Below are 16,725 nucleotides of genomic sequence, written 5' to 3'. Positions count from 1 at the left end.
AACCAACTGAGCCACCCAGGTGCCCCGTGACCATCTGCTTTCAAAGGCACTTAGGCGGTATGAAACACATTACATCTTTGTTAAGCAGGAAAGAATGGGCAGACATTTTTCTACTAGAAATATTTGTGTGACTTTGGGTATTGTTTTCCAACCTTGAGTCTCTGTTTCCTCCTCTGTACAACTGGGAGCAAGTGAGGTTGAAGAACAAGGTTTACTAGCACCTGCCACATTTCAGGCTCTACACCCAGAGCTCTGGTAACTTCCCGAGTTGTCAGCAACACTTTGAGGTAAATAATGAATTATTATTCCTATTTTACAGAGGAGAAAGCTGGAAAACTTTCAACAGAAACAGGAAGTGGAAACACAAAGGTTACGTAACTTGTCTGAGGTTGAATGCCCAGTGGTCGAAGCAAGACCCAAAACCTGGCCTTCTGCCTGCACCTGTCACCCTCAAGGCTGAGCCAGCCTGCGGCCTGGGGGCCACGCGGCCACGTGTGTGGACAGGAGAGAGCCTCATAGGGGTTAGCGCCCTGCCCCGAGATGGCGAGCACTCAACACACCTTGGCAAGTATCAAAACAAAGTAAAATTTTAAAATAATGTATTCTGTAGCTACCATTTGGCAGTAAAACATATACATACTTAAAATATACTCATTAGCACATATACATGAAATAACTATCACCGAATAGATGTGTATTATCATGTATCACTGAGTAACTTCTGAGATTTAGACTTTTCTTTTCTGGATTAATGAGGCACCAATACACTCAAGAACATAAATCAGTTTATTTTGAACACACCATAAAAAGACAAGACTGTTGGTCAAATATTCCCTCTGGCTGAACACACAGAGACTATCAGTAGCATCTTCTTCTTTTTTTTAAGACACAACAATCTATAAAAATAAAATTGCAGAACAGGTCTTTCTTACACACATACAAAATCATGAGCCATTACTAATTTGGATGGAATAACTGACCATCAAAAAACATTCACTGAGAGTTTATACCATCTACAGGATCATATTTTCCTTTAATGACAGAAATAACTCCGCTTTCTATCTGGAGTGGCTTTTGGAAAAAAAAACTTTTGGGGTTTTTTTTCCTGCTCAGGGTAAGGTATTTGTCTCTTTGACCCCACGCACTACACAAGAATGATGCCCCAGTTGGTAAAGGTAATGGATTTATTTTATTGTCCACAAATTGGAAAAGGCATCGAGTAATATCTTGGGGATAATGTGGAGTCATAACTACTCCAAAGTGAAATAAATCAGTAACTGTAGATCTAGGACTTCAAAATATCTGAATGAAGCTTTAAATTTGATTATGTGGTTATTTAACTATCAAATACCTGAATCAAAATATTAATATCAAATACCTAATATCAAATATCTGAATGTTTCCAAATTATCAGTTTGACCAAGTGCTGTGTATGATGCCAAATACTCTAAATGGTAACACGACGCCCCAAGTTAGCCCATCTTTAATCTGAAGGTATGTGTAACTCATAATAAAAACCGGTCTAACCTCCTCCTCCCTCCCAGATCCTACTTACAAAGATGTGTTACTACGAGGTAGTATCTGGAGTATCTGCCAAGGCCATGTTTTCTTCCATCTAACACTTCAAGAACAAATACTAGTACAGTTAACACCCATTTGTACTCTACACCTGCAATTGTACACACGAAATACACTGTGACGGACACTTCTCAGTCTTCTTAAATGTGAGTCAGATATTATCTGGCACCTCCTGCGCATCCATTTCTGATGGACACATGGGGGGGGGGCAATTTTGTATATACTGTATTTTTACAATGGTCCGTCTACTTAAAAAGATCACTTTATTGACAAAGATCTATTCCGTGAACATAAAAGTAAACCACAAACATTACAAAGGTAAAATAGAGCTTATGTAATCTGGATATAAAGGACAGTTGGTACAACTGTAAATGAAAAAAAAAATCACATGGAAATGAAATACATGGAAGAAGTCATTAGTATGTATGATGTAAGGATTAGCCAAATTGGCACTGTCCCTACTGACCTGGCTAAATTTGGTCATTGGACAAGTCTCAGTGATTTACCCTAATGATTATAGAATTCTCAAGCAATTAATACTTGCTATATTCATTGTATAAAATATGTAGATGAGTTTATATGACAAAACTAATATATTGCCTCCCAATTTTGAGTACTGTATTTTTTTAAACTTGTTCAATACTTAAGAGAAAATACCGTGATTTTATGAATTCAGAATGCAGGACCAGCCATGGCGCCTATTCAATGTAACAGGAGGCCAACGGGGAATTTCTGGGTCGCAAAATGTTAAATAGCACAGACATCTGAGACAGTGAAAGATTTTATTTTTTCTTTTACTTTCATCCAAACACACCCTTTTCTGGAAAACATAAAAGCATGCACATTGATGGCATTCTTATAAAGAAAAACTAAGTAATAACTAAGCTGCCCATCAACAATAATAACAAAAAGGAAGGCTTAAGATATGTGAAAAGATTTACAGAGAGATACAGGGCTCTTCATTTCAGAAAATAAGAATTCAAGTCATATCAGCACATGTTAAAAAGAAGCTTCTAGTTTTCCAAATATTTTAATACAAAATTTTGAAACTCACATATTTTATAGAATTTTTGTGAAAATATAAGAATGGTTGTAAGAGACATGGTGTTCAACGTGACCTTATGCAATTAATTGTAACTTCCCCAAATCAGTTACATTCAATATTATTCCATGATACTTCTTCTTAGAGTTTAAATTTAGAGCATATCCATGATATTCAAAGTCAGTCACACAACTCACATTTACTTCAGTCAAATTAGAAATTAATTCTAACTTTAGGACTTTTTAAAAAAAGGATTAACCAAGACATGAGACTGATTTAAATTTCATGTTACAGGTAAGAGAAAAAGACAATTTGGCATGAGAACACTTTTCAGAAGTTTTCCCTACACCCCCATGCATAAGGTGACCAACCATATCCTGTGTGCATGTGCGTACACACACACACACGCACGCGCGCGCACACACACACCCGTGGATGTATACAAACCAGTTCGTACTACCCAGGTCTTCAAAGGTGCTGTCTGCCATGGCCTGCTCTCTGGGTCTGGGGAGTCAGTTAGACCAAATTCCCCTTCCTCATTATTTTCATTCTGCTCATCATGGTTCAGTTGGGGTGTTTCATCTGGGGACACTGGCCCAATTTTACAACAAAACCCCACCAGGCAGAAACGTTACCCTGAAGGACTAGGAGGCAACAGTCCAGTTTAAGTTAGAACTTACAAACCGAGCAGACCCACAAAGGTCCTCGTCCCCAGCCTACTGTGATTACTTCGCGACTGAAAGCGGAATGAATGGTGGCACTGGGTCCCTGAAAGCAGCTCCTGTTCGGAGGTGACACGGGTGAACTGTGTGCCCCGCTGAAACTAGCGGGGACCCCACGAATTCACTCGGGCCTGATGGACTGAGCCTGGGCTTCACTGGCCTGAGGAAGGAGCCCGCCGAGCGCCTCTGCCGCAGCCGGTGGGACGGGCTCACGACAGCTTAGCCAAGTCCCACGTGCAGCGGGACAGGCCGCTGGCTCCGTGCTCCCCCCGCGCCCGTCCTGTGCCAGGCCCCGAGCAGCACGCCACCGGGGCCCCAACGGAAAAGAATTCACACGCAGTGGAAACCGCCCATGATGACAAAACAAAAATGACTTCTGCTAAACCCAAAAGCAATAATGGGCCAAAGGCACATGCTTGTAAACCTAGTCGGGCGTCTGAAGGCTCCCATCACCTCAGGAATCTGCGGACTCAGGTCCAACCAAGGTTCACGCTGATTATTTTGATGTAAAAATAACAGGAAGCCTGAAGATCTGAAAAGCCGGTCACGGACACTGGCAGGTGCTGCGGCCTCGGCTTTGCTCCTCACAACGCCGGGCAACGCAGCTCTGCCACAGCGGGCCAGGGTCACGGCGCCGACCGAGACGTAACTCTTGTATTTCACACATTATTCCTTTGTGTACAACACAGGGTGTGCAAATTAAGCCGTTTTAATAAATATTAGAAAAGTTAATTACTTTGCAAATAGAAGGTAAAGTCAGCTAAGAACACACTACAATAAAAGCATGCGCAAACCACACCTTCTTCCCCATGGACATTTCTTGCCCTTTTCCTTGTATCCTTCTTGATACACAAATAGTTTCTTTCATCCACTTGGAGAAATTAAGCAAAAGGCAAAATGTTACACGACTGCGAGACACTACATACTTCAGCGATGACAGGTTGGACTAGTCAAGTTGTAAAAAATTAAAAATAACAAATACAGTGAAGTAGCCTGCAAATTAATGTTCATGAGTGCCGCGCTCTGAGTTACAGGACAATGCCAAAGCACACAATGCCAACAGTCTTCTGAAGAGTACACTGGCTCACTGACACGCGAGGACAGCACATACCGCTTAGTGTCCCTTTCCAGCAGCTCGATCTAAAGTTGGAAAATCACGTATGTCTGCCCAAGATCACCTGCATGTCGGCTTTAGTCAGAAATTCTATTTTATCCAATGGTCAATCAACAAGGCTTTATTTACACTTCTTATTAATTCAGGAAACAATGTGATGTCCCGTGTGACTGTCAGTGATAAATCACGTAGCACAACCCGCTGCCTGCAGACGGCTACTTGTTTATGCTTTAATACTAACCCACAAGCACCCTATTAAGGTTCCATAAATCCACGTTTTTACATAGAGTTTCCTTCCAGCCTCGGTCATTAGCATACCAGCAGTCAAACCACTTAGGATCAAAAACGATGGTAAAGTCTTCTTGAGACTTAATTTAGAATTAACACTTTCCCCCGGAAATTTGTTTCTTCTTTCTGGATCCAGTGAATCATAAAATTCTATGAGCAACCTACGGTCAGAATGGAAAAAAAAAAAGAAATGTAAAGTTTCAGGTTTAGTCATTTACGGTTTTAATGTAACAAAGAGCTACTAGACCCCTATTACACGCTGGAGAAATGACAGGTCCTTGGGAAATAAAGATGAATAAGGAAAATACCCAGAGACTTGATTTAACTGAAGTTTCCAGACCTGAAAAATGTATTTAATATGCTCATGATGAGTGCAGATGAACTGTATTATATTTTTAAAAAGATGGCTCAACTAGTTTTATGGGGATGATTTTGGTTTTTTAATTATTTTAAATTTTTAATAATTTTGCAATGCCCAGACTCACACCTGGGGAATAACCCATCGCACGTCCCGAATCCCTCCTCCTCCTTCCTACACCTCCCTCCCATTCCACCAGAAGTCAAGGAAAAGGTCAGCAGTCCTGATAACATATATGGAGTTTCCCCCAAAAAACACATTATTTGCAATGGAATTAGAAAAACAGATACAAGAAGGAAAAAACAGCATAGTTAATTCATGTGCCTATCTTACTTAAAAAAGATAAACTTCTAGTAGAACAGACTTAGCATAAAACTCTCGAACACAAATAAAAAAACCCCAGGAAGTCCTTCTACTACTAGAACACATTCCCTTAAGATAATCACCGTTTCAAAATGTCCAGACTCCGTCTAAGTATATATGAGGGCCGTTATCACAAAATACATTGGATATTCAACATCTTGTTCAGGCTTTTTAACAACCAAAGTGGGTGGCTTTGATGGCTGGTTGAATCAATTCTGTCACGTACAAGTGACAGTCAATGGAACACAGGACTTCAGCTACTTGTCTATAAACGTCATAGCTTCACTGTCCATGCAAGCACACTTCCAATCACCTGCACTTCTCAGAGTTCACTCAGGGAGGCTGAGGAGGAAACGATTTTACTGTGGTACAACAAGGGATGGGCACAGAGCAATCTGCAAAGCGTATCAGGAGAAGGAAACACAGGTAAAACTTCTCCACACAATTTCGAAGTCTTACTTCTGAGTCTAAAATCTCCACACTTGTCAACGTGGTTTTTTAGTAAATGATGCATCCTATGACTACTGGATCCACGTTTTTCAAAAGGAGGATAAAAAAAGAGAGATGTTTAAAACGTACCTTTCAAAAAACAGGGTATGTATCAGAAAGGATAAAGCTTCCATTGATAGCAAACAAACAGTAAATAATGTATCCTAAAATTTTCATCCAAGAAAATTCCATCTCTAAGTATTAAATCAAAACCGAGATGCACTTTTTATCTTCTTAAAAACAGAAGAATTTTCTAAATTTTTTTCCTTTAGAAATTTGTATTAGAGGCGCCTGGTGGCTCAGATGGTTAAGCATCTGACTTCGACTCAGGTCATGATCTCACAGTTCATGGGTTCGAGCCCCGTGTTGAGCTCTGTGCTGACAGCTCAGAGCCTGTAGCCTGCTTCAGATTCTGTCTCCCTCTCTCTCTGCATCTCCCCTGTTTGCTTTTTGTTTCTTTCTCCCAAAAATAAACAAACATTTAAAACTAGATTTATATTAAAATATCAAAGGGGCCCTAGTGTACTTTATTCCCGGGGTACCTGTGTCTTCCGGCACACCCCACTCCCTCCCTCAGCCTGACTCTAAGCTGTGCTCACCCAGGAGGCATCTAAACACACCCGCAGTTTGCTTACAGGGAACGCTCAGCAAGGGTCAGCACTGTTTGCTCCAAGTGATGTTACGAGCATGGACCAACACAAGGTCAACCCTGGAAGCTGCACAGCCCCCAAAATACTAACAGCAAAAAGACATTCTGGTCAGAAAAACGGCACCCGGCCCTCCCTCTCCGAAGCAGTACACCCGTGTCATTTCCACACGTAGAGCAGACTAAACCTTCTATCCCGCGGCCTCGCTTCCCGGGCACCGCGGGCACGCCAGCTGGCCCCCAGCCACACGACGACTGTCTGACGTGGGAATGCAGGGGTGTGTGTGTGTGTGTGTGTGTGTGTGTGTGTGTGTGTGTGAGATCTAATTTATACCCCCCCGCCCCGCCCCCAACACTGTCTAGGAAATACCAGGAATGCAAACAGAGGTCTCCTATAATATGTTCTCTTGTAGGACTTTGTACCGGTGAGGCTTCAAACATGAACAGACTGGACTTGAGTTTATAAAAAAGTATTCTTAACATAAAAAGACTGTTAGTTTCAAACCGTTTATTTACTATAGTGAAATTGAGGCAAACCCCACAAGGTTTTCAAGTGCAAGAACTGGTGTTACTCACTTGTCTTTTATTTCAAAGCGCTCGTGAAGCCACCTTCTCATACATGCTTGTTCTTCCGGAACGTCTTTTCTGTCTATACGGTCAATGTGAATGTGAATTTTTGGACATTCTTTGCAGAGAAATTCTAACAAGAAACAAAAATATTTCATTTTTTATTGTTTTAGAACTCTTGCTTCTAAGAAAACTGAAAACGAGGTAAAAAAAAAGTTTTAATGATGAAAAAGCAGAGTCTTGTTTAGCAAACAAAAGTTACAAGAAAGAATTAGAGACTGATGGTTTTAGGTTTCAGGCTGAGGGGGAAGAACCTGTTATACCGCAATTACCTGAAGTCGCTGACTTACGTCAACAGTACCAATGTTACTGTTTGTACAGTGACCTTTAGTGGTACAGGTGGCTCAGGACTAGGAAGCGGGACTCAGAAGTTCGTACCCACCCTCTGAAGGGACCCCTAAATGCCAGCGACCCCAGACTCACTCATCACCTGCCGGAAACCACCAGCTGGCTATTCCCAAGCTTCTCAGGCACCACACATGGTCACTGCCGCTCCCACTAGATCGAGTCCCAGAGGGCGGAGATAGATCTGTCTGTTCCCTCGGCCAAAGCATTGGGGGCACGGAGGCACTGAATCCCCTGAATCCCCAGGGCCCTCCCTGGGCACAGTAAGCCCGTCCTGATGGCCACACACCTGAACGGACGTGGTAGAGAGATCTCCATCCCTCTGTGACTTGCTATTGGTTTCTGTTCACTGATGCTCCCTGCTCTCCTTGCCTTTACCGTATTCTCACGTGGTACACTCGGCCTAAGGTCCAACATCCCTTTTGTGGAAGAGCTATGAGCTCCTAACTAGAATTCCTAAACCATGCTAATGTGAACAAAGCAGACAATCTTTATTCAGGCCTGGCTGCACAAGGGATGAGGCCAGAATTTATTTAAAGACAAAAAAGAACTCTGAGCTGGGAAATGCCTTTTCGTAGGTGGCTTTTGGCAAAGAGGTGAGATTATTAACATATTTAAATTCCTTGGAGAACAAGGAAATATTCCTAAGAGATCTGAGAGAAGGCCATGTTCCCTGGGTGGGTGTGCAAGAACGGGGCCGGGACCTATTACCTCAGGTTGCAATGTGTTCAAAGAGAAGGTTCTTAGAAATGGTGACTCGTATATTCTACGGTTTAAGGAAGACTTTAAGCTTAGAAGTCTCTATTCTTTTGATTCTACACACATCTCTTTTTTGCTAAGCATTCTCTACAATTGTTCTTTTTCTTAACCACTGCTATCCTTAGTAACATGCAGCATTTCCAGCATCAAAGTTATTTCACAGTTATCTACTTTCAGGAGTGAACTGGCTTTGATGAGAAATGCACACAAAGCACTGCTATCAGGAAGATTTTACTGTTCAGTATTTTTGTCTTAATTTTCCTCAAGTTCCATTTTCACGTATGTCATCAAAGAACTGCTTACGAGGAATTCTGGAGCAGAAGCGTGCAGCGGTTACGAGCACGGCCACTGAGGCAGCCAGCCCGGTTTTCCACCCCTGGCCAGCCCTGGGCAGCTGTGTGAGCTCTCCAGGCCTGTTCCCCAGTCTGCAAAACAGAGACCCTGGGACAACACCTGCTTGACAGGGTAACCGTGAGGAGTGCTCGAGCCGTGGAGCAGCGTCCAGCACACAGTATGCCCCACATGTTTGCAACGGTCACTTTTCTTTCACCCATCACTTCTCAGGTGGCCCTCTTACCTATATTTCTGGTACATGAGAATGCAGACCCTGACACCCATTTTCCTGCCTCTATCTAACAATCCACGCCACCACCATCTCCATAATCAAAGAGTAATCCCGTGGACTTGGTACAGAGCTACAGACCGTAAGGAAAAAGTGAGCGTACTCCACAAGTCAGAAATGGAATGCTTGTAACCACAGTGCCCAGGGAGTGACAGCAGTGACTTTCCTGAGACCTCAGCTGAGGAGGGAAGAGGCACTGATACGGTGAGACAGACTCCCAAATTCAGGCGGTGCTTTTAGGGTCCTGCCATAAAATGTACATGGTACTTGGATGTGTCTGGTTTCACCTGACATTCACGAGTCTACGCAGGCAGGTACTACTGCCCACTGTAGGCTCCCACACTGCTGGCTGACTGGCTTATTACCTGCCCCCCTTTCCTTCTGGGGGAAAACAATAACCTAAATTCAAGAGCAGAAATCTGGGAGATTGACTGTGGCATAGTCACATCAATGGACATCATATAGCGTTTTTAAAAAACTACAGAAGTGCATATACTGACATGTAAAGATGTTTGTGACACCCTGTTAAGCAAATAAAAGCAGGATATAAAGAAAACAATATACACAAATGATCTCATTTTAAAAAAATACCCAAAGGCACAAACATACTCCAGCATATAGACTTCAGAAGAAGGAAGGTTTTGAGGCAAACATTCGAACCGGTAAGTGGGGTCCTGTCTGCAGCGAGCCTGCGCGTGCAGTGCTTCCCTCCTCCTTTCGGGTTGCCTGTAATCTTCCCCTCCAAGTAAGTCTTATTTTCACACAGGAAAATATTAATAGAAAAAAGCTACTTAGAATCATATTAAATGGTTAAACAGAGCATTAAATGTCATCCTTAACCTCGGGATTTATTACAGAATATGACCCACTGTAGAAACAGGATTTTAAAGGAGTCCATGACAGTCAGACCGGCCCAGCTCACCCCTGCCTGGCGGCACCGTCCGGGGAGCCTGGCCGTGGTGACAAGAGGTGAATAAGCGCAAGCCCGGGTGGGCTCCGATGGGCACCCCCTGTGAGGAGACACGGCACACAGCGAGCTGTGAGCCCGGGACCCCCGCAGTCTGTCCACACCCGGTGTGCCCTCGCCTGCGGCCAGCCTCCGGGGCGAGGGTGGCGCCGAGGTCCCGCGCGGCCAGCCCCCATCCCAGGCGGCCCTGGGGGAGCTAGAAAACTCCTACGCTGCTTGAGAATGGCGGCCTACGGCTTATACACGACCCATCTAGCAACTACAGGATTTAGCGACTATGGAAACGCTTTTTAAGTGGGCCAGAAAATACGACTATTAAGTGACAGCCCACTATGTATGCGGGTTATATTTAGTATTACTTAAACTCAACCACCCAGAATGTGCAGTATTCTGGGAATAGGAATTTTATACCTAATCCAATTTACTTCATAAATTTAAGGTGCATCTTAATCTACACTAGATTATAAGCAGAGCAGGATATCAATAAATTTACATAATAACGAGAGCAGGGTTTTTCAAGCTACAGGTCCCAAGTCACGACTAAAACCCCACGTGACGTGTATACCGGTGGGGTGACTTCCCAGCAGCGCGTTTATCCACCCGATCCCCCCAGGCACCCTCGGCGGGGGGGGGGGGGGGGGAGGCTGCGCTGCGCCGCTAACGGCAGAGCAGAAGATGTATTTCACCCACAGGGCCTGTTAGTGAGCCTGACGCCGAGAGCTCTGCTCACCTGACAGCAAACCACGGGACCACACTGTACACTTTAACGTGCGCTTCTATTATGAAGGAGACTGAACGTTGCTTTCCCTGTGAACTACTGCTGAGTTACTGACCACCTGCTCACCAATTTGTAGAAGCCCTTGATGCATTCAGGAAATCAGGCCTTTTTTCTGTGATATAAGTTGCAAATATTTTTCCCAGTTTGTCTTTAGTCTTTTGATTTTGCTTTGGTGTATTCCTTGCAGAAACTGCAGAAATATTCACTCTTAATTGAATGAAACAACAGATTTATTTGCCACATGGCTTCTGGGTGTGATAGAAAAGCCAACTTTCTGGAGAAGAGACAATTTGTAAGGAAAACACAAAGTTGCTGTCGGCTAACGTGTATGCAGTAGAGGAAGCGGGGCGGGGGGGGAAGGGGGGGCTGCGGGAATGTAGACGACGCCCCTGTGAGCGGTCTCAGCGCCTCTCCTCCAGTTGGGAAGGGGTACAGAACCACCACACGTCATGTACAGGCCCCGCCTGTCCGTCTCCTCTCCAGGCCTCCTGCTCCGGGAGCTGCTGTCTCCTGGACACACTAGGACATTGACCTTCACGAGGTCCCACTGACACACTCTGCCAGGCCCGCGATTTCGACCTTCACCAGCCACCAACGTGAAATAAAATGCCCGGTGTCCTATCTCGGGTTCAGAGCTCGGACGGCAGGTCCACGCACTTCCTTGGGTGCCGACTTCTTCCCATATTTCAATTTCTCTAATAGGCAAGAGTGTCTCTGTTTATGTTTAACCAAAATTCTATTTTTCTTTTTATATCTGACGGACACATAGACAATAGCTAAAAATCTTTGAAACCTAGCACAGGTTTGAAAAAAGAAGTCCCATTTAACTGTTCTTCTTCTTGCCAATGATACTAAATTTCCCAAGTATTCTATAAAAGTGCATATAAAGATGAAGCGGACCATCGGTGCACGCCTCCGGACCGCTAGGTCACACTCTCCCCATCACTCCCTCCTGTGATTTACGTACCCTTCCATTTTTACGTGTGAACTTTGCGTAGAAAGAGGCTGAGTTAACGATAATGGGCAAGTCCAAAGGACTCCTGTGGCAACCAGGAAATACCAAATGTAGCAGGACTCGTGAAATTCAAACCGTTACGGATTAATAAAATGTACTTGAAAGATACATCATGTATATACTCAGAAAATACATCAAGTAAATGCTATGAAGCACACTTACCGGTCAAAGAGAATAATTACATATTCACAAATGTAGGCTTCCCCTGAAAAGAGAAACTCACCAGCCATGGATGGGGCTTCTTTCCGCTGCCCTTTATCGTCAACAGTCCCTTCAAAAGCCACTGTCACATCATATATTGCATCCAAATAATTCTTCAAAGAATCAAAAGCAACATGAGTTGCCTTTATTCTTGGTGTCAGCACATGTTTTAATACTGCAAGGCCTAAAAAAGAAGTTGAGTCAGTGTGGCCATCAATTAGTTACAGAACATCTTAGCAGCAGAATATCCAAATCGTTTTTAAATTTCCAAGACTAAACAGACCATACTATATTAAAGCCATAATCTCATACCTACAGGGTTGGAGGTTTTAGAAAGTACTCTCATGACTTGATCTCTTCAAATCAAACATTCATTTAATATGTATTTATGCAACACCTACATGTACGAGATACTTTGGAAAGCTGTCAGAAAACCAGAAACCCTTCAATCTGGTAAACCCTGACAAGGGTGGGTATTCTCACCCTCATTTCTGGCAACACAATTAAAGGTGAGAGAATCCTGCCCGTGGTCACTTAGGATTCAGGAACCCAGTTCATGATTTCTAACTCCTAGTCCATGATTCAATTTCATTTCTTTTCAAATCGGGATGTGGGAGTGCAGGATCACCCATACAAGCCCCGCTGTGTACGACACCCAAAGTGATCTGTATAATGTGGAAAACGAGGCTGGACACTTGGAACGCTTTTTTTTTTTAATTATTCTTAAATTGAGGTACAATTTACATACCAAAAAATCCATCATTTTAAATTGTACCATTCAGTGGTGCTAAGAATATTCGCAAAACTGTGCAGCCATCACCACTATCAAATTCCAGACCACCTTCTTCTCTCCAAAAACACTCCCCGTGCCTTTTACAGACACTGTCCGTTCTGGATTTGCCCACGACTGACATACCACGTAATGGAATCACACAATACTGTGGACTTCTGTGTCTGGCTGCTTTCACCTAGCATTCTGTTTTCGAGGCTCCTCCACACTGAGGTACACATCAGAGCTTCGTTACTTTTTATGGTTGAATAATACTCCACTGTATGGATATATCACATTTTATCTATCCATCAGCTCACAGACACTTGGGTTGTTTTCAGCCTCTGTCTATTATAAATAATGCTGCCATGAGCATTCATATAAACTGTATGTGAATGCTATGTAAGTTTCTGTATAAACACAGGATTTCAATTCTCTCGGGTATATTTGCATTATATACATACACACATATATATTGTATACATGTTTCAAAGTTTCTGTAATGGAGAAAACACTGCGATTCATACGGAGGAATTAATCGGCCCATGAGTGTGCGACCAGTATTGAGAATTCGTTCCCCCCCTCCTACTTCCCACTGCCCCTCTTTCTCTTGATTAGAGCACGTACTGACATTTAACAGGAGAGAGTAGCTCTCTGAAGCGACACGAACACAGACAGACAAGATTTGACTTGGGTTTTCTCCTGACTCTCTCCAGGGAAAATAAGCTGCATAAAGAAGACCAGCTATAGTATGTTGGGATCTTCCCGCAGAAGAATTTTTAAAATGTGAAGCGGTGTGGGAAAGAAAAAGATTCCCACAACCACATTTCTGACTTAAGTCCCTGGGGCAGTAGCAGCTTAATTTATTCACGAACTTATACCAAAAATCTGAATAGTATACCAGGCTGGGAAATATCTATTTGTCAATTAAATTAGTTAATACTTCCTTCTTCACTATTGGAGCTCATCCAATATTAAGTTCAGAGTTCCAGAAAATCGCCCTGTTGTATTTACTCAGTGAGAACTACAAGACTCCAGTCAGTAAGAAGACAGGAAGACAGAAAAATAATATTTCAAAAAAAATAAGTCATAGGAAGGCGTGAGAATATCAGCTTTGTGACAGATGAGTAAGAAATGCCCACTACTACTATGTGAAAAGAACGAAAAGCCTTCTCACCGAGGAACGCACGGGGCACGTTTGCTAGTCCAGGGCACACCCCGAGTATCCCCACTTTTCTTGTCCAGCTCTTAAGGCAGAAGAGCCAGTGAGGGAGGGGAACAAGGAGAGACGGGGCTGGCACAGAGGCCCTGAGAAGAAAACCTCCCAGAGGCCACCGAGAGATGCGGAGAGGACAGGGGCTATGTGGCCAGACTAGACTACGTGTTATTGGACGAGCACTTTCCATGGAGCGGCAGGAGAGGAAGCTCCGAGAGTGGGTGAGGCGAGGACACAGCGGCTGCCACTTCTCTCCTGCACACACTTCCTAACACACGGTCGACGCGTCCCTCCCGCACACGCTTCCTAACACACGGTCGACGCGTCCCTCCCGCACATGCTTCCTAACACATGGTCAACGCTTCTCTCCCGCACACACTTACTAACACACCGTCGATGGTTCTCTCCCGCACCACAGTTCCTAACACACAGTCAACGCTTCTCTCCCTCACACACTAACACTCGGTCAATGCTTCTCTCCCGCACACACTTCCTAACACACGATCAATAATTCTCTCCGGCACACACTTCCTAACACACCGTTGATGGTTTTCTCCCGCACACACTAACCTGCAGTGGGGGACTTTCTAAGGCTTAGAATAACACGGACGCCCTCACCATGACAACAAATACACATTGGCCCTTCTCTGAAGATCAGAAGTCACTTCACAATCCTAAGTCTGAGCCCATGAACTCCTACAGTCCATGTAAGGAATGGTTGACAACCTCTGACCAAGTGGCCTTCAACTCTAGCTCTAAACAGGGAGGAGGGCACTCACTACCCCAAAAGCCTGGGCCATTATTATAAAACCAACTTAATCATAACAATGCAGAGTCCAATCAGAATTTCAAGAGAGACGGAGAGAGCCATCCCAAAACAGGCACACACAGTTACCTGCCGAGGCCTGAGCCCCTGTCCTGAGCTCTGCCTCTGCCTCCAGAGAACTGCACAAAAACCCTGAGCCCTAAACACAGGAAAATGGTAATTAATTAAGCTAATTCTTCTTGGTCAATACCTAGTCTCTCTTTTTGTCTCTGCTTTGCCCGGTTTCCATATGCAGAACTCCTGAACTTCCACTCGGTATACCAGTAGGCCACTTCACCCCGTGAACCAGCTTCTCCCTGTGGGCCACGATGGTGGTGGCTGACATAACTCATACTGTGCTGTATTATGTTTTAGAAATGTTATAAGTGAATGATAAACACGCTGGACAGAACACCTTTATTGATCCTACATGGCATTTTACATGATAAATATATATCATCATCTCACTTGACTCCCAGAAATTAATTTAACTACAGCTCAGAGAGGTAAAATGACTTGCTCAAAGTCACATAGCTAGCTAGCAAGACCTTCTAATGTCTTGTTCAGTACTTTTCCTATTTAGTATCTATTACCAAGATACTAATCTAACACTATAAGCATGTAGGTTAAAGATTAATGAGGCAATAAAATAAACGTAAGGAGGGAGCCTATAGTACATGGTAGAATGTCCTGTTCTAGAAGAGATACAAAGTACTCCCAGAATACAAAAATATTACTCATACTTAGAGTTTTTCAATCAGTCATATCTGATGGGTGAAAGCTCCAGGTAAAAGAGGAGCCTGGAGAGAAGCCAAGAGGGAAGCACAGAGCATACGGAGCAGGGAGAGGCAGACCTACGACAAGAAGTTGGGGTCCAGAAGGCCTGTGGAACACAGGTACCAAGCACGTGAGGATCAGGACCCGGAGGGACAATGGCATCACGTGAGAAGAGCCTCACAGTGACAGACGGACGTACCTCACCAGCCTGTGGGACTCCACGGACTTCAGGCCAAAGGGGAGATGTAATCTAGGTGCTAAGGAAAACATTAGGTTTCTGAAATACTTTGGGGCATAAGTCATAGGCAACGAGGCACTCAATTAGGACTGAAGCAGTGTGAACTGGAGAAAATGCAGTCAAGTGATGTTACAAGAACCAAACGTACATTGATTCAGCAGCATATGGAATGTGGTAAAAAAGGAAAAGGAGTAACCAGACTTCTGCCCCCGAAGACACGGATGAGGCTGTAGCACAGACAGAAGGAGCACGGCCAAGCGGGAGAGCTGGGGGTGTGCGTGCACACGCACGCACACACTGCGGACACCTTTCAGCCCAGAGCACCAGTGCGGGCGGGACGTAGCTCAAGAAAGAAGAGGTAAACACAATCTCTCCAAGTGACTGAACGACTGCGATGTGCCAAGCCACACCCAGGAGCATTATCCGGGGGGCTTGGTCCCCCTCAGAACACGTGGGGCTACCCGCACGGCTCTCTGCTGCTGTCACCCCAAGGCTGTGACCTGACCCAGGTACCAGTTGGAACCACGTTCTAGAAACAGGGGAGGGTGGGCCACAGGCTGAGAATGAAATACAGTTTCACTTCAGGGCTGATGGGGAAGTAGATACGCAGAGTGAACCTGCAGACGGGGAAGTTGATATGCAGAGTGAACCTGCTGTTTCACTCTGAGGACTGCTGTAAATGTGAAAGCTTTCTCACTCCTCTTACCCATCCCTATTCTTTTTCAAAAATGCCTCGCATCTAAGAAGAAGAAATTCTAGAGTGGGGATGCACTGCCCAGAGAGGTCTTGAGCCTGGTCTTCAATGAGCTTCTCTTTGGTTTTTATATCCTGAGCCATCTGTGACCCTTCATTCAACAGTAATCAAGGCCCCTGAGATTTGTTCCGTCGCCTTACTGGGAAGAGGCAGCTGTCTACACCCACAAATCACTGCAAAGATGAATGCCGAGCTGACAACACGAGACAGCAGTACGGGATCAGACTGACGCGGAAATGAACTGGCGGGGAG

At 44.2% G+C, this 16,725-nt stretch overlaps 1 protein-coding gene across 1 annotated transcript in view; it reads right to left on the bottom strand.

The window, feature by feature from the left end:
* Positions 1 to 2,343: 2,343 nt before the first annotated feature.
* Positions 2,344 to 16,725, bottom strand: part of AGPAT5 (1-acylglycerol-3-phosphate O-acyltransferase 5) — a 54,256-nt gene continuing 39,874 nt past the window's right edge. Inside the window, exons 6-8 of the mRNA XM_039219174.1 lie at positions 11,937 to 12,098; positions 7,177 to 7,300; positions 2,344 to 4,905 (exon numbers count right to left, since the gene is read on the bottom strand). Of these exons, the coding sequence (XP_039075105.1) occupies positions 4,680 to 4,905; positions 7,177 to 7,300; positions 11,937 to 12,098 (512 nt within the window). The 3' untranslated portion in view covers positions 2,344 to 4,679. The remainder of the gene's footprint in view (positions 4,906 to 7,176; positions 7,301 to 11,936; positions 12,099 to 16,725) is intronic.

The sequence above is a fragment of the Hyaena hyaena genome, unplaced genomic scaffold, assembly GCF_003009895.1.
Source record: "Hyaena hyaena isolate Hyena2069 unplaced genomic scaffold, ASM300989v1 scaffold_796, whole genome shotgun sequence".
Taxonomy (NCBI): Eukaryota; Metazoa; Chordata; class Mammalia; order Carnivora; family Hyaenidae; genus Hyaena; species Hyaena hyaena.
The sequence above is the reverse complement of the archived record's forward strand: the minus strand, read 5'-3'. Positions and strand labels throughout refer to the sequence as shown.